The sequence below is a fragment of the Halichoeres trimaculatus genome, unplaced genomic scaffold (genome assembly GCF_033239565.1).
Source record: "Halichoeres trimaculatus isolate MK-OKI-2021-1 unplaced genomic scaffold, fHalTri1.1 fHalTri1_scaffold_6, whole genome shotgun sequence".
NCBI lineage: Eukaryota > Metazoa > Chordata > Actinopteri > Labriformes > Labridae > Halichoeres > Halichoeres trimaculatus.
In genome coordinates, this window is record NW_027437184.1 from 5,841,902 (window position 1) to 5,865,992 (window position 24,091).

General features: G+C 40.5%; 1 protein-coding gene across 2 annotated transcripts in view; it reads left to right on the forward strand.

Moving 5' to 3' along the window:
- The window catches only part of rapgef6 (Rap guanine nucleotide exchange factor (GEF) 6), a 228,330-nt gene that overhangs the window by 40,234 nt on the left and 164,005 nt on the right, over positions 1–24,091 (forward strand). For both annotated transcript variants that reach the window (XM_074672524.1, XM_074672525.1), the window contains exons 2-4: positions 11,063–11,133; positions 12,667–12,723; positions 21,049–21,132. In XM_074672524.1, coding sequence (XP_074528625.1) covers positions 11,063–11,133; positions 12,667–12,723; positions 21,049–21,132 — 212 coding nt within the window. The remainder of the gene's footprint in view (positions 1–11,062; positions 11,134–12,666; positions 12,724–21,048; positions 21,133–24,091) is intronic.

Below are 24,091 nucleotides of genomic sequence, written 5' to 3' on the forward strand. Positions count from 1 at the left end.
TCGTATGGGTGCCAGACTGAACCGATCCGCTCTCGGAAGGTGGAGCTACAACACTGCAGACCGCTGATTGTTCGAAAGAATCGTCATTTACCCCAACAGCGGCTGCATTTCTCCTGGCAGCACACAGACTTCTCTGAAACATTGTTCTTTGTATCAAAGAGCTACATGCCAATCACAGAGAGGACGAAATGCTGCATGTCTTCCATCATTGCTCTTTGTTTACTGTGTCGTGTTTTTCTTCTTTGTTGGATTTATTAGCGGGGTAAACTGTGTCATGCTGCTACGGCGTCACGCTATTGTTAAACAGCTGCGGCTTCCGGCATCCAGCTCACACGCCGCCTACCACAAGAGGGCACAGTTTGCTGTGGAAACGCAAACGGGATCAGTCTTAACTGTACCAAACCATGCCAAACCATACTGAACTGAACCGGACTGCTTGGTGGAAACACGGCTTAAAAGTCTTAAACAATGTCAACACATGTTAGTATGATCGTAAATATTCCTAAATCCCAAAATAAATGGCAACATTTATTTTTTTTAAGTGCTTTACCAAGTGAGTCTCATGGTAACATCTAGCAATCACGATAGTGGAACCAACAAACACTGATGTGGTTGCAGCTGGGACTCTATCAATTGTCCCTAATTCTATGTAATTGATTTGGAGTTTTTTCCATTTGTGTTTGTTCGGAAGTTGGACTTAAATCTAATTTAAATGGCATCAAAAAGTCTTAAAAAGTCTTGCCTTAAGCTGTAGGAACCCTGGATAAGAATCATGCAAACTGCTCGGTTATAGATTATTATTCAATTAATAAAAAAAAAAAAAACTGTCCCTGATGTAGTACTGATAATTTCAAGGATATTTTGTTCTGATATTTAAATGTAAGTGTCAATTTTCTTTCATAGGACCTCTCTAGTATAAACTCTGATCATACTCTAATCCCAGCGCTCTCTGGCCCCTGGATTAACTCCGTCCTGCTGTAGCTGAGCATAATGTTGACACAGAGGCTTGGGGAGTCAGTAGTCTATGTAATGTAAATGTTAAAGGCTGGCTATGCAGGCAGGATGTTAGCTAAGCTGTTTGTTCTGCTGGCTTGAATGGACGTGTTGTATCGTCCATCCACAGTATGGTCTCTGTGGCGGTGGCAGACTCGCCTGGCATGCCGTGCTCTCTGGCGGAGGCAGCTGTGGGCAGAGGGGTGATTGAACTCTTCACAAAAGCCGGCTCAGACGGTGATAGAGACGGATCTTGTTCCTCCTGAAAATCGAATCTGACACAAAGATACTGTCGCAAAAGTTGAACTCTGCAACAAACTTTGAATGATTTTCACTGAGTGTTTGCAAAACAAGCTCCAACCAGGAAATGAAAACAGTGACACTTATTAAAAAATGTATAAAAAACTGACATGCCTGCTTTTCTCTCAATCTGTAAACTCCAGCGTTCTTGCAGCAGAGTTGCTCTTTTTTCCTTTCCTCATGTAGGAGTGTCCCAACAAACCATGAATTGATGAGAAAGGGAGAAATGTGGTGGGTGGAAACACAACCTCTGTGCTGCTACAACTTGCTTCTTGTATGACTGATTGTAGTTTGTGCTGCCACAGCTTGTTTATGCGTGAGTAACAGGCGTATTTTGACAGGCCTTGTGATTAAATGTTAGTACACTGTCAGGTTTGTAGCTCCAGAAATAAACACACGAGATGACAAACGCTGCTGTTGCACTTGGATTAAAATAGCTTCAGCAAACAGTGATGAGCAGGGTTAGTTTCTGGTCTCTGACAGCAAACCGGTTTCACATCACTTCTTTTTGTCGTGACAGACTCTACAAAGCTACAATAACTTCAAGAATCTGTCATTTCTAAGCGCTAAAATATAATTAATCTGTGTCACATGAGCTAAACATGTATCAGTTTGTAGACGTTCAGTATCTGTGATGATGGATGTTCCCGCCAGGAGGTGGCAGCATCACTGTATCTACCTGACTAACACACATGCTCTCTACCAGCACACACACACACACAGCCAGGATGGGCACAGCGAGCTCAGAGCATCACTGATCAGCTCCATTTGTCTTACTTTCAGTCTGACAGCCACACTTCTGGGGATGAGGTCAGACTACATTTTTGGGTCTTTCACCAGTTTGTTGTAAATCGTGCTTCTTCAAAGTGTCGACCTTTAATAACTTGAGGGATCAGACTTTCACTATCTCAAACGAAGCCACGCACTTGAAAAACTGCGTGTCCTTTATTGTGTTTTCATGTGCATGCTCTGAAGTCATGTGATATTTTAGATGACACCCTAGTATCTCAGTTATTTAATTCATAGAAACAGATATGTCAGGACAAAAAATACAATTTGACAGTCCCTGCTCTCTAACCTATGAAGTCATCTCTCCTCCCTCCAGAAGTAAAGAAGATGGAGATGCATTTAATGTCAGTGCAAATTTGTCATAACTTGGTTAAATATGATTTCTGAATAGATATGATCTCTAAATTTACCCAGCAAAGTCTGCTCTCCCCTTTTTGCAATAGTGCCCCGTAGCATATAATATTTTTTCATGTTTTGGCAAAAAGGGAAAAGACCATCTTGCAGCTGTATCCTGTAACAACCAGGTGCTAGTAGAAAAATTTGAAAAAAATGAAAATAAAAATGTAAAATGTGAGATAGTAATGGTGACATTAACCATTTGATCTATTATTACTTTTATTATTAAAAAATTATTAGAATATTTGAGGTGTCAGCAAAAGTGCTATACAAGGTTTAATGTTTAACACGAGACTTGAATGAATAAATTATTTAATCTTTATTTGTTTTATGTAGATGACAACTTAAACAAATAAAAAAATAAATTAATAAGTCAGAATAAAAAAAAAAAATCTGTAAACACAACAAGTCAATCGCTTTGTACGTTTCTCAGTTTACATGAACGAAATGGAGTAGGAAGAAGTATCATCTTATCTAATCCTATCCTTTGGATTATGTTGTATAAAAAATTTAACACTGTCTTTTGATTTACTAACTTTGATTTAATAAATCAATGCATTAGGGTGCAGATGGCCTCGAGGTCTAGATCGCGCCCCCATGAGGTTCACCCTCGAGCGGATGGCCCGGGTTCAAGTCCGGCTTGCGGCCTCACTCTAACCCTTTTCCCGTCTCTACCCTCAGTCCTATGCTCTCAATTAAAGGCATGAAAAGCCTCAAAAAATAACTTTATAATAAATCAATGCATTAACAGGAGGGGCTAAAGAAAACCTCTGTCTTTTTGGTCACCTGCAACAAAGCATGTCAATATATAAGCAAGTGACAAAAGGGTTTTCTGAATATTTGATCATGGATGGCGATATCATGTTTATTTAAAAAAAAAAAAAACTAAAAATGGTCGGCATGAAACTTGGGCATCCTGACATAGTTGCCCAAGTTTCAATTTTGTGTGGGAAACATTGTGTGAAGGAATGAAAGCAAATTATATGAATATGTGGTGCAGCAGATAGCTGTGCTAACATTAATCCGGTTCCTCTTGAGGATTTTGCCTGTGTAGTGACATTTTTCTTTGAGTTTCTTGCAAAATGGAACAATGTCATGAGCTGCTCTGTGGTATAATTTTTCTTTGGTGCTGAATAAATTCATAGATTTTGATAAATTGCATAGAAAATAGAATAGAATCAAAAAATACTCTACTTATCCCTGAGGGGAAATTCAGGAGGAGTCACAGCAGCAATCAAGAAAACAAACAGAAGAAAGTGTATAAAGGGGCAAAAAGGTCCATAAGAAAATAGATACTGACAGCTTGTCCATCATTGTCCAGTCAGCCAGTCTCCACCTCCACAGGGTCCAGGACTGAGCTTCTTCAGCAGTCTGTTCAGTCTCTGTCTCCTGGATCCTGTCTGCTCACAGCAGGTGAAGCTCTTCCAATGTGGCGTTGGTGTCTGATGTTAGCTTAATCTGTGAATAGCATGATGCTACTCTGCCTTCTGGTATTCCCTCTGTTTCTGGGTCAGCACAGCTAGCTCGTCCATCTTATTGGAGATAGATCTTATGTTCCCAATAACGATGGATGGAAGGACAGGTCGATGTTTTCACTTCTTAGCTCACACTGAGAACCAGCACGTCCCCACCTCCTCCTCCTCACCTTGTGGGGAAACATCAGGCCTTGCACTGGTTAGTATCGACATGCTACAGGCTGCTAACAGCTGATTTCACATGTAAACAATGCAGCCATGGTTACATGTAGGATCTCCAGACAAACACAGGAGAAAAATAGTCAAAATATCACTGAAAACAAAACCAGTTTGGTGTCCATGACCAACAAATGAGCCATACAAATTAATGACCCACTTAAAATTCAGAGATGACAAAAAAGAGATTAAAAAAATCGCAAGAAACAGACAAAGAAGAGAGCGCTGCCACAGTGATATCCAGATTTCATTTAAGCAAATTCAGTCAGATTTTATTCAGATATTACAGCCTCAGCTGGTAATGAGTTAATTCATAGCTTTGCGGAGTGTGTGACGTCCTCGTCACAGATGGAGTCATCAGGTCACTACATGAGCCTCCAGGGAGAACAGGTCAAAGGTCACAAGTCACTGAAGAGGCTTCCTCTTCTGTCCTGAGGCTCCCGAGGGAGCAGGATGAGACAACAATGGACATGGGCTTGAATCAGATGAACTGAAGGAGATGGTTTTGATGGTTGCTGATGTGATCTTTAGTAATGCAGAGAAGCTGAGAGCGTCCTTTTAAAGGATTCAACCTTTTCTCACAGACTCCACTAGCATCCATTAGTGTGTTTGTTTCTGAAGCAGTTGACTTTGCTGGAAACGTTGCTACAGGAACATAAAAAAAGGAAAACACAGACTGCAAAGAACTTTTCAGAAACTTGAATCCTGGGTGGTTAAAAACCAAAACAACATCATTTGCCATTTAGATTGAGCTACACAGGGTGTGGTTTCCCATGTTGGTTGGGAATGGAGTAACTTTTGCAGAATAGATCTGAGGAGTGACACTGTATCATAAAAATATGGGGATCATTTCTCTTCAGAACACCACCAAAAACCAGACCACAAACACCCCTCCTTCAGTCCGAGCCGGAGCAGTGTATATATGTATTGAGGGCACAGCCAGCTCCAGGGAGGAGGAAGGAGATTGGTGTAGGCGATGGAGTGATCGCATTACCATCCTCTCTCTCAGGGACACCACAGATTGAAGCGACAGAGCAGAGATCCCCTCCTCGGACATCCTGCTATCTGTCTGTCTGGGTCTATTGATGACCTGCTCTGCGCTGATCAATACACGAAACGGGGGCAGCTGTCATGGTGGATGTGCGGTAGCTGCAGTGGAAGAAGAAGCACTGTTTGTGTTTGTATGAGGGTGATGCAGTAAAATACATCAGTCTTTGCTATAAGAGGCGTCACTGTGCAGTTTGAGCTAAGACTTTTCAGGCTAAATTCAAGAATTTGATCAAGAATCCGTCCCTGTTGACTTGTTTTTACTCATCTTTAATCATCGTAAAGATTATTTAACATAACCTTGAAACATGGAGGGGTGTGCTGGATGTTGGGACTGTCTCGCCTAATCCGAGCCCCCTGCTAGCAAGCGCCTCAGGCCCATTCATCCACACACACACACACACATGTACTGTACATACCCATGCACTAACACACATGCGTGCTCAGCAGCATGACAGGAGCGCTTACTGCAGCACTTTGTTGTGCTCACTAACCCAGTTAGCTGTGATTTGAAGTCAATACAGTTACGCTTCCTCACTACTACGGGCCGGGGCTTTCCCGTGTCTGCTCTCCGTTTCTGCCTCGGGATTGGTGAATGGAGGTCACAACTCGCTACGAGAAGCGGCTCGACCGGTTAGGCTCTGTCTCAGCGTTGATGATGTGTTTTCCTCTTTGGGGGAGTTAAGGCTCTTTTTAAAGTGCCACTCTCAGATACTGAAAGGGTGAATTGTATAACACACTCAACTACTATACCGACTCCACGGTGGAAAGAAAAGGCTTCCTGATTTAATAGATCCTGTTTTCTACAGAGCTCTTAAAGGGGACATTTCATGCTGATCTGTGATTTAATACTTGCATATAATATAATAAATTTGAAAAGACCTTTCACCCCCTGAATTTTCAAAAAATGAGATTTTTTCTGATATCCTAGAACGAGATTTGATGCCTCTGAAAATAGGTCATTGCCATATGGCCGCGAGATTTCGACCTTCATGATAACATGAGGATCCTTTCTTTTTATTGGAGTAATCTGATAAAGCAGCTCCTCCTCTGTGATGTCAGTTAGTCACACAACGCCACCGAGGGATACACCCACCAAGAGCAGAGTATCCCCCCTCAGATGCTGGATGCAGGGACCCTGCTCTGCTTAGCAGCTCGGCTTTACATGGTGAATTAGCAGTTAAAACACTGTAGTTTTAGCAGACGTTGTGAGACTGTGATATTTGCATGCTTGTTCTGACATGCACTGTGAACCTGGACCACAATAATGCTGCGGTAATAACATAGTGACAAACTGACGGTAGAGGCGATCTTTAGACTACACTTTCAGCATGATGGATAAAACAGACAGAGAAAAGTGAAGGAGCAGGATGGAGCCCTGTTATAGAAATAGTTTATACGTATTTCCACATATAAACTATACATGTTACAGTACCGGTTTGACTCGCCACACTGAAGCATCCTGAGATGATCTGTGTGTCCAGGTGGATTTTCTTCCTCCTGAGCTGCAGAACCGTCCGGGTCTGACTCGGGGTCCAATGCAAAAGGACGTATCCTACACTCCGCCATTTTATTAGTGCTATCAATGCCTTACGATGAAGTTTTGGCAAACAGCAAACTCGCTCGGTCTGCTCCATCCAATATGGCGATTTTGTAAATACTGCCATGCTGCAAAAACCGCCCCCTGGCTCTACCTCCTCCGCCCCTCTGATAGAACTGACCAATCAGAGCACAAAGGGCTGTGACGTTGGGAGGTTACTGGAGGTCATTCTCCAAACGGAGCGTTTCAACCAGATCTTCATAATGACCTAAACTGAGGATACTGAGAACGCTATTGTGGGGCAATGAAGGAACTAAATGACTTGTACTGAGGGCAGAAATGCTTTACAGGCATCCTAGTCTGGCATAGTGAAAAGGAGAAACAAGCATGATATGTCCCCTTTAATGTTATACTCCCTTTCAGCAGACTGTCTGCTACAATTTGGTGTTAGTTGCAGGTTTGTACGAGGATTTGTTTCCTGGCAGTGTTGAAAATTATGATGACCCAGTTCATATTTTATATTCTGGATCTTAGTATCCAGAATATTGCCAGGATCTGGATCATACTTTTACATCTGTCAGAAATTATGGTGACCTTGTCTTGTATGGTTTTGCAAAGCATTCCGACCATTTCTGATGGAGTTATATACACATATGGTGAAAACAGCCCTATCTCACAATGATAAAGAATCCTTTAAAAAAGTCCAGGATCCAGACGATGATCCAGATCACCAACAAGTGTGCTAATTGGTCATTTTCAATTAAAAAAGGATCATTACGATATTCGGTGTAGTTCTCTGTCTGGATGTAGTTTCTGGCTTGTTCATCGTGACCCAGGTCCAGTACTTGACCGCCCTGTGTGCTCGTCTTTGGCTTGGCATGAATTTTGCCCTTTTTTTGTCAATCTTTCTCTCTTTGTATCGTCCTTTGTCTGACTGCTCCTGGCCTCTGTTTCCTCCCTACGTTCCTTCCTTCTCTGTCTCCTCCCCCTTCTCCTCCCAACTTTCTCCCCCTCTCCTTCTCTCCCCCACCAGTCCTTCCTTCCTGTGTCAGACAGAGAGTCAACAACACATCAGAGGTGTGTTGGTCCAATGCATTAAAGGCTCCACAGTCCCCAGTGCTTAGCCGAGCTTCCGCTGGCTCCCACAGCTCCCACAGCTCCACTCAGTTTACCGTGATAACACACGCAATGTCCACACACACACACACTACGACACAGCACACTGTGTTTGCTGCAAACACTCCGTCCTATTACTTTTATAGTCCTGTGACAGCCTGCAGTAATTCCTGTTTCAGTTATTCATTTTATTCTTTTGCCAACCTGTAATTTCCTTCAGAGCGCCAAAGACACGATTGTTCAGATTTATGGAGTCTTGGCAGAAGTTTACATATCAGCCTTATAAAACTGGTATTAAAATGGCTGGAGGGGTTCCTATTAGTTATGAATATATCAGCATTTACTTCTGCCAGTTTAAGAAACTATCCATCATTTCCTGTTTTATCGTAGCTCTACATTTGTCTTTATTTATAAGCTTTAAGGAACAAACTCACAGGATACACATAAAAGTTATGTGTGTGTGAAATGCTTTCAAACAAATTTTTAGACCAGAAAATAAATCCTCAATCTGCTCAGGCCCCGAGTAAACAAAACCAGTAGTGAGGAAATGGTGCTCCAACAAAGAAAACACGCTGCAAATATGATTTTCTCCAGCAGGGATTTTCTGATTTATTGGTTTGAGATTAGGAGGTTTGTTGTTGCTCTTAGTCTTAGAGTGCTTTGCAAAACGGAGGCTGTGTTTGGATTTATTCCAAAGAGGGACGATTGTAAAGGAGGAATGTGCAGCTTGCAAATTGCTATTTGCTGATGTAGCCGTTGGTATGGACAACTTGACGTCAGGATAATATTTATGGACATTTTCTTTTCTGCAAGGTATCTTTGAGTATCTTTAAAAAGCGCTTTATGAATCTGATTTATTATTATTTATTATTATTATTATAATGAATGATGGGTACCTTTCACATTTAAAACAAGACAGTAACAATACCCAGTACCTGGCATTTGGTATCTGTACTCAATGGTACAAATTTTCTGTTTTTTTGTGTGTGTTTATGTGGTAGAATATAATCAATTTCTTGGGATACACTGATATCAAATTTTTGGCCAATATCGACATCCGATATTGATATTGCTGTTATGGCCAATAACTGATATTTACCGATATCAATATTGGTGAAAAAAAAAAAATCTCTACACAGATGATGTCCAGGTAGTTCAGAGAGAAAGTGTTGTGTGATCATAAGAAAAGAAGACTATGGAAAGGATCAAAGGATGAACACGATCAAAAAAGTACGTTTTGTCTGTTTTTTGAATCAAAAACAGGAAGAGACAAAGAAGAACAGGGACCACTCTTCTTGGTAGTTTTGGTGTTTGCATAGTCATAGAAAACAATTTTATTGGGTCTTGAAAGATCGTTCAAGATGCACTGAAAATGGCTGGCAGCTAATGAGTAAATATTGGCCGATACCGATATGTAAAAAAAAATGACCAACATCGGCCGATATCGATATTGATACTAATATATCGTGGATCCTCAGTAAATTTTTTACTAAAAAATCTCAAAGTTTTTTGATTTAACATATTTATTTTTCAATATATAAAGTTGCAATGCTGCGTTCGTGTACAGCATGGAAAACCGCTTACTCCTCCACTCCCTCACAGTCACAAGGATGCGTTTAGGTACCCAAACATGGCACCTTGTGATTTTACGTGAATCAGTCGGTACCATAGACTGTAAAAAAAATGGTCGTCATCTTGCTTGGCTCGAAGTGAGGTAGCCACAAAAACTGCTCCCCCTGGTGGCTGGCTGCAGTATAGGTCAAAAAAATCCATCTCCCCAGTCATTCCAGATGGGCTGAGGTCAAACTTTAAAAAATCAATACACGTTGTAGAAATGTTTCTCACATCTGAATGTTTTGTTGATTTGAAGATATTATTGATCTGCCTCAAGTCCTCTTTTTTTCTGTAAAGTTTGTTTTCATTAGTTGTAAGAGGTTAAAAACGTGGCTTTACATCATGTTTGACGATAATTGACAGCTGCTATTCTTGTGTATTCTTGGAGGGGATTGTCAAATATGTCAGGAGGTAGAGTCAAGAAGAGATTAGACTCTTGAAAAGAAAAAATTATATTTATTTTTGTCACCTGGCTCTACTTAGATTCTCTCTGAGTCCCTCATAGCCTCTACTGGGCAGTTTCACTATTAACCAGCTTTAAAATGTCATGGTTAACCTAATCCTGAAGGCTTCACTGCACCAAGTTTTTTATTATCTGTGTCAAAATAAGCTTGTGTACTTTATTTTTGGCACAACATGAAAATAGAAGAATACATCAAAATATCAATGTTATATTTGACGCTTGATATTTTGCGACTGAGGAGTCTTAAAGCACAGTTGACATGAATGGATGCGAAATAATCATGAGGATAATCATGAAACTGTAGCTGTAGCATCCCTGGTAGAGTCAGAGGAGATAGCATTTAAGAAGAGAACAAGTGCGGTCGTCTAAGTTGGGGATGTGCTGCTTCTCTGTGTGAGGGCTTGTGTGTGTGTGTGTGTGTGTGTGTGTGTGTGTAACCCATCAGCCATGCACTCCACCTGTTAAAGTAGCCGCCCCATGCCCTCAAAAGCAACTGTGTTTGTTTGATCTCACAGATGCTTATACGAAGCTGTTCCCCTCACACACTCACACACACTCTGTCAGCCTCTTAATGTTTTGACAGCTGACCCTGATAGAGAACTATTTTAAGGCTGCAGGCGGGTGTATCTGTGCCTGTCTTACTGCTGTCATGTGCGTACATAAGTGGCATGCCTGCCTGTCTGCTTCGAAGGGTGTCAATTTGATGGGCAGCGTTTGGCACGGCAGAGGTGGCCTCTGTCAGAGCGCGGCACTGGAGGTGATTAATGTGGTGTTGATACAGTGCACACACTCCAAACAATGAGCTAAGCTTACTGTGGAAGACAATAAACACAAATGATTTTGTTTGAAAAGGCAGTTAAACTAATGTATGAGTTGATTTGACAGTTTAACATTTTGTCTTACTTAACTGATGTTTTTAATCGTAAGTAAAAATGTATAAAATGCGCTGAAGTTAGCAAGAATACATGTTGTATTCTCTGACCCTCAGAGAGATGACAGAAATGAGAAACATTACACATTTCAAGTTAAACTAATAAAATCTGATTTCCCTTTTGATTTGTCTCAGTTTATAGCGACACATTCATTTAAGTGTCATCTCTTTGCGTCCTGCAGGACCTGCACACCATCTACTGCCACCTCTACCACATGGACGTCCTGGCTCACCTTCGGGAGCATCAGCTCAGGTGAGTCATCTTTAATGCTGATGTTTTGAATTCTTTATTAAAGCATCAGATAGCTACACTGAGTCAAAAGCAGCCTCTGGGCATACTTAATGCATGATTTGCGCGTGGAAACACCCTCCCTAAACAGGTTTAAGAATGCCGTGAATATTTTTGGGAATGGCCCCTGGCAGATGTGGAAATTTTTGGCAGCCTTGAGTTCATACCGAGTATAGTTAGAGGGGTTTCTGTTTGTTTTCAAAGCTAAGCAGGTGATGACAAGGAAATCAAACACAAAATTACATGTTTAAGTTAAGGTCTGCAGGAATTTTTGTTACTAGTTTGTAAACACAATGTAAGATCCTCCTCCTTGGATCAGTGCCAGGGGCAGCACACACCCTCCGCCTCCGACCAAAGCTACGTGAGCACACTCACAAGCCCAGCAACCGCCTGTAGCATCCTGTTTCTTCATGGGAGAAACCCTAGAGCTGTGCACCTGACTTGGCATGTTAGCACAAGCTAACCGCGGGTATTTGACACATACCTGGTTAGCAGGAAGCTAACTCGCATCGCTCTTGGTCCTGTGCTACTCTCTGAAAGCGAGTAAAAGTCAAATCAAGCTTCATCCTCGTTTAGCAAAACAAAAATTCTGTTTAGTGTTTGTTTCACTTTAGTTTTGTTTTTCTTCCTCCATGCTACATCTACTATTGTAGCGGCTAGGGATAGCTACTTCGACTCATTATCAACTCGCAAAGTCACTTTTGCACTGGGTGGGCTGTGATTGGCTGAGGTAATCACGCTTACTCTCTGCCCAGAAAGGTCCCAATACAACCAAAACATCAACATCCAGGCTAAGGGGAGGGTGTGAGACAGACACAGACACTGACACACATGTATAGAGGCCTATAGGAGACAATTAAACTGGATATTTCTAATAAAAGTTGACATTTTTTTTGTTGTTAATGAATAATAGAAAAAGTTACACTCAGAAAAAAGGATGACGCACTGTTTTAGTCTAAATTTATTCATAAACTCCACCTAAAAACATCAAAAGTTGACCTGTAGGGCACGCTAAGATCACTTTAAGATCAAAATTTTCACAAAAAGTGTTGACTACATCATTCCTTATCTTTAGCTTCTACCTCAGGACATCAAGAGTCAAATATTAACACATACTTGACTGAAGTTCCTCATACTTGTTTATATCAATAATTGACAAAAACTCTGCTTTATTGTCAAAAAAAACCTTTCAGTTCAAATGAGCTCAGAACCTCAAACTCTCTTGTTATTGTGTTAAATTTAGCTCAAATGTAGGTTTAATTCAAGCTTAAGAAAACAGAGTGTATATTTTGCTGCAGCTCGTCAAAGGAGTCCTGGGTCACCTTAACACTCCGAGCTGACAGCTGATAATGATGATGCCTACAAAAGGGTTGGTGTGAGGCCTTTTTGGGGGGACTTTTGGAAAGCTGTGATGGATTGTTCAAGTCAGAAATGAATGAGAGATGTTTTTGGAGAAAAACAAAAAAGTCACCGTCTTTGTTTTTCTGTCTCGTGCAGGTCGATGTGTACCTCAGCCAGGTATGAGAGACACGAAGCCAACCACATCCTGTTCTAGTAAGTATGAGCTCTCACCAAAAGCAGGAAGTGTCTCTTACAGCTCTCACGCTCTCTTCCTCTATTATCTGCTGAGGGAGGCTTGTTGTGTCCAGATCTGTGTCGTTATTTAAGCTTTGTTACCAATGTTTACTCAGCTAAAGTTTCACAGACGTTAGACCTTCATAGACCTGGGAAATTAAAGGTTCCTGATAAAATTTTTGTTCCTTGCTGAATTGTTCTGCTTGAGTTTGAAGCTATAAAAGTATGATTTGATCATATTTAATAGATGTATTAAGGTAATGTGTGCAATTACAAGATTAGACTTTTAAATCTGACAGGTTTGTTAGGAAAAAGCTGCCACATTAGCATTATTTTAACACTAAAATGAATAATTTAATATTACAGAGCTTGTAGCAGCTAAACCAGCATGTAATGAGACTTTGCGCACCAATCCCTCCTCACTTCCTGCCCGCTTTGGAGGGCACTGCTTTTGAAGTCACGCTCACAGCTGAATAAAGCATCCCGCATTTCTGTGGAGGGATCAGGTACAGCTGCAAGCTCTGGGACGAACTCCCCTCCCTCCTGAAAAAACAGTGTTTTATATAAGCATAGTAAAATTTGACACGAACAGTGTAACAAACAAGTGAACAGGTTTTTAATGTGTTTTTAAAACACTCCGTGTCGTCACATAAGGCTGGTGATGGCTCTAAGTTTGCTGTTAGTTCTATTAACAAGATTTCAAACAAGTACTTTCTACTTTTCCTGGGGTAGTTTACCAACTCAAAAAATCAATTTGAAAGAATGTTAAAAATAAAGCAACTCATTTATAAGGATAAATTAAAGTGTTAAAATGAAAAGACTGGCATTGTTTGTAGAAAACAAAACTTAAACAGAGACTTTAATGCAGGAAAATATCTCCTGATGCAATTGTGCTGCTCATTAGGGATGGGTACCAAATTAAGTTCTTTTAAGGGTACCAACCCAATTCTGTCAAAAGTACGAGGTACCAGTTAACGAAAAATCAAAAGTGACCATGTTTAGGTACCTGAATGCATTTATATCAAGCGGCAACCTCCGGTCTGAGAATATGAGACAATGCTGAAGTGCTAAAATCTGCTGTTTCTGGAGTCTGCTTGAGGCTGGCACCGGAAGTACCAGAAGTCACAAACACACCAAGCCAAAAAAAACTGTTTTCAAGCAGAAATTAACCTATTTACAGCCTGGTTCAAAAAACGTCTGTCTGAATCACTAATTTTACTGAATTGAATTTCGGTGAATTTTTTCTAACGCGGCCGTTCAGAGGATATTAAGATCGCAAGCTCCCCCAATAAGAGGCACAGCTGAGGGTCACGTGACCAACAGGCACCCTATGACTGTAGGCGAAGCCCTTGCCACTACCAATATGACCGCTATAGCCAATGTGCTTCATTTTCCGTTTCAGAAACAGACGGGTGACGTCGGCGAGACTATGTCCATGTTCTATACGGTGTATGATTTATATAAAAAAAATAGACTTTGCAAACTACAGAACTATCTAAAATTGTATTGTGACATACAGAAAACTAATTGAAATAAATTAAAACCATAGAGGACAGGTCTTTAGTTTTTGTGTTTGTCAGCCTATCTCATACATAAAAACTAATTCCGGTGCATATGAAATGTTTTGGTTTTTTTTGTCATAACAAAATATAGATAAACCCAAAGAAAAATGCAAAACTAAAATAACCTTGGTCCAGATGTCTTTAACCTTTGAGGCCTCTGAACAGAGAAATGTTGCTCTATTTCTCAGGCCTTTTTCGGATCATTTTAAAATTGTATTTTCATTCTTGGTAATGACGAAAAGATCAAGACAAGAGCAGAATAAGCTGTTTGGCATTGGCAGAGATTAAGCAAATTTTTTATGGGCCCACCCCACAAAATCAGCTCTGCTGCTAATCCCGCAAATGTGGATCTTTTTAAATGTGAAATAAACAGGTTTTATACCAAGATTCATTTTACAACAAAGAAACAATCTACCAAACACAAATTTCCCTTCTTTTTGTACTAAGTTTATATCACAAAGACTTGTGTGGAATTAAACCTTCTTCGGTCTGTCCGGAGCTGTTTATGAGTTAGATCTGCAGAATGTATTATTGTCTAGGTTGAGAAGACAGATCCAGAGCTGACACTTATGTTGACAGATGTGCTGATAGCCTGTCTGCCTTCTTTTCTCCTCGTCTGTCAGGCTGCGAGAATAAATGTACCCTCAGATGTATGAGTCAGAAAAAGAAATGAAATAAATAAAGCCATTAAAATGTGATCACAGTGTAGATTCACAAGAGAAATAGTCGAGAGAAAAGCTGATGGTGGTAGATGATGAGATTAGAGGTGAGTAAGTAACGTTGAAGGGGAGATACAAGAGAGTATATTAAAGGAGGAGACATGAGAGGACTGCAGAGGAGGAGAAATCAGAGGTGAATATGTTAAACAGAGAGAGAACAGACGAGGAAACAAGCGAAGGTAATAAAAAGATCTGAAATTGAAGCTCAGCAGAAAGGGGTGAGGTGAGGGTGAGGTGTGGAGGAAGTGTGAGAGAAAGAGGGAGGACAGAGACGGATGAAAGGATGACAGAGAGGCTGCACATGCTGTTGATGTATCACCATGTTGACTGGAATCACATTAAACACCGTTCGCTTTAATTCACCATCAAATAAACACACAAACAGAAAATCTCCAATATGTCCTCCTGCTTCTCCACCGGGGCTCATCTTAAGTACCTTAACCCACAACAAAGCGGCTGCCATGTCCAATTAGTCAGCTGTTGCACACACACTCTCACACTTTCACACTCTCACGGTCTCACACATACTCCACACAGACATCGAATTAAAGCAATCAAGGTCTCTGCAATGAAACTATAAGAGTAGTTAATCACGTTGGCTTGACTACACCCCAAGCAGTGCAACAAGAAGCTCATTTTTCATTTCTTCTCTGATGTCAGTTTGCTTAAACTGCATGAAACACACTGATACAAAACACCAGGAGCAAAACAGACGACTGGAAGAAGTGATAGAGAAACCACTGGTACAACCGCAATGGATGGTTATTTTCATTTCCTGTTACTTTTCAGTTGTTTCCAGATTTTTATGAGGTTCTTTTGTTATTTTAAAATCTCAGATTAAGTTTTTGACTTCAGAAAGCTGCATAGCTCATCAATCATATTGTATTTATTGTCACAAAAATTACTTAAAAACACTCTGACTTTATGTTGAATGTCTGATTAAACACAGACAGGTTCTGCTCTTGATTTTAAGCAAACACTTAAAGATTTATGTATGTTAACAGATTTGTCAGTCAAGCTCTTTTTAATTTCAAAGAACATATAAAATCCAAGCTTTTCCAAAAATGGAACAAATGCACATAAATAACAGAGATAAAAGTGTGTTTTAGAAAATGAGTTGGACTTGTTATTTAATTTTCTAGTTTGACTCGTGCTCCATCTATTATACAGCAGCCAGTCACCAGGGGGAGCTCTAAAACTTTTGGCTTCACTTTAGGTAGCTGTGATTCTGTCAATATTTTACACCACCTCTAAAACTCTTGATGCAGTACAGATCAATTCCTCCTGTGAATTTTCTCTATAGAGATTGTAGCTTTATAGGTTTTCTGTGTTAACATTTAATCGAGTTTATAAGTGAATAAATATGACATTGGTCACTGGATCTGGATATCTCTCAACCTAAATATACAGAAATAAGTAAAAATTGCACGTTGTGTGACGTTAATGTACTGTTTTGTAATATATTTTTGACTCAAGTAGGCCATCTAGTGTCTCAAAGTGGTTATAGCAATAGTTTAAGTTGTTTGGAACCTTGCCATAGTTATGAAGCCAGCCATGATCCTGCACGTAAGTTTTCTTTAATTGTCCTGTGAGTATTTTGACATTTGGAGTTTTTAGTATTGTTTAGAAAGACTGACTGTGATATGTTTCTGTGATGAAAGTTAAAATTCTTTTCTGAAGCTGGAGCTAAACCGCTAGCATATTGATGCAATTTTTCATATGCATTAGTTAAGTTCATCAAGCTAGCGCTATTTTGTTAATAAATTTTGTGGTAAATAAGGAGAATTTTACCACATTAAGTGTATTGAATAGGAATCTCTTGTGAGAGAGTAATGTACAAACTGTTATCTAACTGGTAAGCTAAGGGGCTGTTTACATGACAGCAGTTTTAAGGTGAAACGCAAAAGTTTTGTTGCATTTCAGCCTCGCGTTTACACGGAAACGGCGTTTCAGCCGACCTAAGACGCAAACTTTTGAAAACGGCCTCCAGAGTGGGATTTTTATGAAATGCTGCCAACACTGTTGCCGTGTAAACAGTGAGCCAGCGTTTTCAGTGAAATGCTGACGTCACACTCAGCTTCGCGCAAGCACATACAACAGGACAACAGTACCTTTGTTACGGTTGTCTCGAATTACCGTGTTGTGCTTGTGCTGCTCAATCTGCTGAATCTGCTGAATCTGCCGACTGTCTTAAACAAAATGAGCATCTGTTGCTCCACTTTTGCACTTAGCATTCACCGATACACCAGATGACCAGCTCAACTCTACCTCAGTGGAGATCTCCCAAAAGCTGCTTCTGGACAAGACAGTTATAGCGCCCACTACAGGCCTGGCATGCTTACTACAGCGTTTTCAGTCCCTCAGCCTTTCCGTGTAAACGCAGATTTTTTTTACGGCTTTTTGGCGTTTTCAGATGAAACATTGTCGTGTAAACGGGGCCTAGGATAGTTGCGGCAGGCTAGTCGACATAAGGTCTTACATTTATTGATTCTCAACAGGAACCGTTTTTATGCAGCACTATGACCTTCTTAGGTTGCGTCAGAGTTTTTGTCAGGGCTCACCAACATTGGATATTCAATACTTCTTTGAAGCTGTAAACCTCAAATAGACTTCAGATACAGTATATATATCACACAGTCACACATAAATACATGAAGTGAAGCCTCAGAACAAGTAATAGAAACAATCAGTCTCGCTGTGAGATCAGAATACCTTGTATGATAGGATATATAGGAGACATATGATACTTTGTAGGTATATAATAATGATAAATTGAGAAAAGGAAAGGAGATGTGGTGTAATGTGGATACCTGTGGCCATCAATTTGCAAGCTAGATTTGCAGATATTTGAGAAATATTCTCTGAAAGGACAAATGAAAGGGAAGTAAAGCTCCTTTAAACTCTGTCTGCTTCTGTTTTCACACCAGATTCAAACCAGAAAAGCTGCAAATCTATCGTATAATTCATCAAAAGCTAGACTAATTTCACACGACTTTATCACTTCGACATTGAGTTCAAAATGAAAAGAGCTAACACGACATCTGAACTGTCTAAAACATGAATCTGTAGCAAAATGACAGTTGAGACGTGCTGCTGTCAACAAAACAGATAATCTTTGACTCCTTTGTTAGCTGGCACCAGAACTAAGGAGTGTTTTTCAATTTACTTTCAACTTTCTGATTTTACTTCATCTTGTTGTGAATTAAAAAAAGAATAAGCTCCACCCATGTCTGTCAGTGCATCTAAAAGTGTTTAGTATGCAAAAATTACAAAAAAGCTATCGTCATACGTGTTGTACAGGAAATTGTTGTTGCCATGAAGTGCTCCTCTGCCCACTTGTCTCTCTTATCTTCACTCTTCAAACACTCCTCGTCTCACACACCATGGCGGCGTATTCATATTCATGACCACTGACAGACTGTCTGCTCTCCTCTGGCTGCCGTCTTCATGTATGATTGGATCTTTGCTTGCTGCATACTCAAGCACCCAGCTCATTATGAAGTAACTGAGGCTGGTGTGTGGGGTTAACACATAGCACATGTTCATAAAATAGCATGCAGAGTCACGCAGCTCATGGTTTGAACTTTTGTTCCCAGATAAAAGAATTTCATGTCGTGTCTGCAGCGAATGACAAACCAGATTTCTGTGCTGTCAGTGATCTTATTCCAGCCCTTTTAGCATGACTCTGTCCTTAATGGATTCTCTCCACATCGCACTGATGGCACATTATATCACAGCTTGGCATCCTAAGAATACATTTATGCTAATTTAAAATGCAGCATCCTGGATGCAAAGCTCAGATGTGCACTTAACATTTTTCTCTCATGCATCAGAGCTGCCACTTCTCTTTATAATGCTGCTGCATTTAGAAAATGTTGGTTAAATGTCACCAAAAAACAGGCATGGATTAAAATGTCTTTACAGCTAGAGCATTTATAGCTTGTTAAATTTATCTAAGGAGAGTAATCAAAAGGTGATAACCAAAATAATAGTGGTGTTTTTTTTAATATAAGCCCTTTATTCTTCATCTATAAGCCTGGTTGGAAAAAAGTTGAGATGACAGATCCCCTGGATAAATCCTGCATTTTATGGGAAAATATGACTCCTGATGTAGTCTGAAAACACAACTTTTCAATTGGTTTGGTGTTAGGGAAGCAAACTAAAAATCGCAAAAATTGGAAATATCAAAGAATCGCAATTAACCTGTGGCTAAGCTACGCCCCCTCCACTTACTCGGACAAACAATGAACATTCAGTGACAGGTGCTACAGCAGGCAACACGGTGGGAAACATTTCACAGTAGGGATGGAAATTGATAAGCTTTTGTCAATACCGATGCCCTTATTGATTCTGCTTATCGTTCTGATTCTTTATCGATTCACTTATCAATTCCTGTTGTGAAATTTCTTGGTACAAAAAGTAGCTTTACAGGTTTTCTGTGTCAACAACATTTTTATGAGTTTATACTGTAAGTGAATAAAATGTAATTGGTCCGGGGGTCTGGATATTTCTGGGCATAATTAAACAGAAACAGGTAAAAATTGCACACAATGTGACGTTGATGTACTGTGTTGTAATATATTAACAATTCAAGTAGGCCATCTAGTGTCTCAAAGTGGTTATAGCAATAGTTTAAGTTGTTTGGAAGCTTTCCGTAGTTATAAAGTCAGCCATGAGCCTTTCAGTTGCCTGTTAGCTTTTGACATTTGAAACTCTCAGTATTTTTTACAAAGAGTTGATGTGATATGTTTCTGTGATGAAAGTTGAAATTCTATTCTGAAGCTGAAGTTAATATGATGTATGCTAACTGCTAGCATATCAATGCAGTTTCCCGTATACATTAGCATCAAGCTTGCGCTATTTTGTTATTTTGGTAAATAAGGAGGTTTATACCATTTCAAATGTACTGAATATGAATCTCCTGAGAGAGAGTAATGTACATTTCTTTACAAAGTCAGTTCTTCAGTAAAACTTGTTGTTGCCATCAACATCTTAGACAACAAGAAAGAGGATCAGCACTGGTCATGAGAAAAATGTAAGGTCCTTTTTACCAGCTTTACCAAGAGTGTGTCTGTTAGTTTGGAGCTACTGTATCTACACTGAATCATTCAGCAGAATGTTTGCCAACCTTTGTTATTTTGGCTATTACAGATAAGCTAATGAACTAAAACAGGCCAAAGAACTCCCAACAAACACAGAGATATGATGAAAAACGCAGCTAGCGCCAGGCTAACTTTAGCAAACGTTTGAGAAATTCCAAAGCGTCCATCAGACTGCAGTGGCAGTTTTAGTGTTTATAAGAAATTTATATTTCTTTCCAGCAAAGTGATACATTGCCTAAAATACGCTGTCAGCCTACTTTATTTTATTCACGTTGAGTTGATGTTATGGGCTTCTGCGCAACTTTATCCAAAGAAGACACTTTTCTCTGTTGAGATGCGGCTTATGATGGTCTCTCAGGACACTTTGTGACGAAGTTGCATGTACCTCATGAACACAGTGTAACCTTTTTTAAACTCAAAATCTCAGAAAAAAACTGTATTACAATGGACCTTTAGGCAAATAATGTCTGAGTGTATTGAAAGGCTGTACGTACTGTGATTGGCTCCTCAGGTTTGTGGGCGGGACTTAGCCTTAGGTCAATTTAAACTGCAACCCAAAAATCGTGAAAGAATCAAATCGGGAGCCCCAGCCCTACAAAGTAAGTCTTGACGTAACAACCATTCAGAGCAAAAGGCATGAGGCATAGAAGTGAACCTCCAGTTCAACGATTTTAATGTCTTTGTTATCAGTTGGCATGTTTGTGCAAACTTAAGGCACTGGGTTGCCAGTCTCTCTGCTATTTTTGGGGTTGTGGTCCAATATTGTTTTAATTTGAGTATCATAACTGGTCACGATGCCCTGTTTCTAATTCTCATTGTCTATGAAATGACTGAGTGTGTTTAATGTGTTACAGTCTGAGTTATTATAACACTTAACACATAACACATTTCACACCAACACGCTCTTTCTTTGTGTTTCAGCCCAGACAGCATCGCGACCTGTTGGTACATCCTGCTCTCCGGGTCTGTCTTTGTCAAGGAGCACATGTACCTGGCGAGGTGCTGGTATGTAACACACACAGACACACACGCTTACATACACACACTCTCCAGGTAATGAGAGAACATGTTGCTGAGGGTGAGACAAGAAGGTGTCGTTATTGCTGAGGGAGGTGGTTTTTTTCTGACACCACCCCTGAAGCTTCCACATCTTCATCTTGTTAAATCCTGTTATTGTGTGATTTTCTGTATCTTTGGGTGTGTGTTCACATGAAAAGAGAGACAGCATGTTGCTAAGCGGAGAGCAAGGTATGAGCGGAGTGGCTTTACCGACGTGCAAGGAAACACTCACACCTTCGTTTCACGCTGTGTGACTAAGTGTCTTCTGGAGCTGCATGGAAGGGATTTCTAAATTGGAGAAGTCTCGTGTTGAAGTATCAGACTCTGATAGCTCTGGAAAAAGTCAAATAGAGGTTAAACGTGCAGACCTCCTCTCTGCACAGGGTGTCTGGGCTTCCTTGAAAAGTCTTAAAACGTCTGATATTCATGTATCTCAAATTAAGGCCTTTCAGGGCAGGACAAGTTAACGTTACCGGCCTTTACCTGGTTGTTTTTCTATGTAGGCTGCAGTCGGCACTTTCATCTGCTACATGAAGTCCACTCTGTGTTCAGGGCTTTTATTGTGGTTAAAGGTCCCATATCCTGCTCCTTTTCTGCCGTTTAATATGAGTCATTGATGTCTTCATGAAATGGTAGTAACATGTTTTGGTCCAAAAAGCCAATAAATCAAGCACAGCAGCATTGTTTCCAGGCTCTCATAGCCCCTCTGTTCAGAACGCTCTGATTTAGTGGGCGTGGCCTTCATATGTAAATGAGCCACCGCTGATACTGCCCCGCTCTTCCGCGTCACTGAGAGCGGCGCCACAAGCTCTGAGTGCACAATGTTTAGAAAACATCGAAGCTTGTTTACCGTAACATTACAGGCTAAAACAACAGGCTAACCGCAGCTAAAGTTAGCATCCTGAAGCTAACACATAGACAGGGGGCCACTGAGGAAAAGCTCTTATATCTGCTCCACAGCACACAGCATTTAAAATACTCATATTTCCAGGGTCCCAGGTTTGTTGGTGGATGGTTGGTAATGCGCCTGGATTCAGGACCAGTCTATTCGCTAGCCCTCTGTTCTACTGTCCAAAGTTGGAAAAGCAGTCGGCCGTGAAGTGACTAGCACACACATGCACAGTTTTACTAGGTGTAACTGGAACATTTCCCTCATAAATGAACTCTAGCCACTTAGTCTTGTCATCTTCCGAGATGGGAAGCTTGAGCATGGAACTATGTGGCTGTTTACAGCCAAAAACAGAGCAGTGATGGCTCTTCAACTTTGGCATTCTCAGGAGGGAAAATTTCGGGGAGAGAAAATTTGGAGCTTAATTTTGTCAACCGTGTTATGGACAAAAAGTTGTGACTATTTTTCAGCATAAATCCATATTATACAGAATTTAGAGTTATTCAACATTTCTAAGTCAGACTACGCTCCATAGAAATGTTCCTATCATTTATATCACAGTCTAGACCTAAAAGAATTATGGCGCAAAAATCACAGTAACACAGCTGACAGGACAAGAAGAGAGAAACCTGTCTCTACAACACTACATCAAGTGATGCTAACACACTCGACATTTTCTTCATTTTTTGGCCCTTGTGCTAACTGCAGACCTTGAACATGCCACCACCTGACCTCCAACACCTCATATTTTTGCACATTTTCTTCACAGTTTGGTTTTTATAACATCTATAGTAAGAAGAGCAGAAAATGTTGGTAACACAGTTGATGAACAGTTAATGCGCCCCATGTACAGACAATCATTCTGATGAAATATTAAAGGTTCCCACCAAAAAGGATGTTACTTCAAGTGAATCAAGTCATGTGACTTAGGAGCAAACCATTGCTGATTTGTAGGGTTTTTTTAATGGCTAACACAGTTGACGCAGATTTCTCAGACACACAAAGTGAATTTTTCATCCATTTTATTTGTCATGTTTGAGGATTATTTTGAACAAATAATACTAAAAATAATAATCTCAAACATGTATTCTAGTGTTAATTGCGAAGAGCAAACTTGACATTTAAGAAATCAGCACAAAAACAGCACAAAAACTACAAATTCCAACACATGATTTGTATTTTTAGCTAAATAAATCATATAACCTGTTAACTCTCTGTATTAAATAAAAGTGAAATACCACCCAAATGACCCACTGTAAAACTGGTCATTGCTTGAAATTAATATTTAGTAAAATTGATAAGACGTGATGGATGTGAAATGTACCTTTAATTAGAGAATCACTCTGATGCTGCTGTGATGTAACAGGAGTTTATCCAACAACAGCAACAACACAAAGACGCAACTGACTCACTGCAGCAGAAGAAACAGTGGACCAATTATCAATAACCTCAGGGCAGCAAGGGCTGAGTGTGTGTGTGTGTGTGTGAGTGTGAGAGAGAGTGTGTGTGTTCATTCCTGTGTGGGTCAATTGATAACAGAGTTTCAGGAGGGGGTGGGGAGGTTAGTGCCCTGCAATGCTGTGTCGTGGTACACGGGGGTGGGAGGGGGAAAGGGTCACAGAGGGGGGAGTAGTGTGTGTGTGTGTGTGTGTGTGTGTGTGTGTGTGTGTGTGTGTGTGTGTGTGTGTGTGTGTGTGTGTGTGTGTGTGGGGAATGCGGAACCCCTGGCAGAACAGTGGCTGGCCATGTGTTCCTGAGCAGCCTGCCCGCCTGGAGCCCAGGAGCACATCCAGGCAGGAAATGAGCAGGCTTTACACACACACTACACACACTACACACTACTCACACACACCTCCCTGAAGCCAACAGACAGACAGACACCAAGAGTGGAGCAGGAGGGAGCACACACTCCTCCCTCAGTTGAAGAGAAACTAAAAGGCATGACAGTCACCAACTTCTGCTTTCTGAGGAAACTTTTCCCTCGCTTAAACTCTGGAGTCAAAAACAATCTCACTT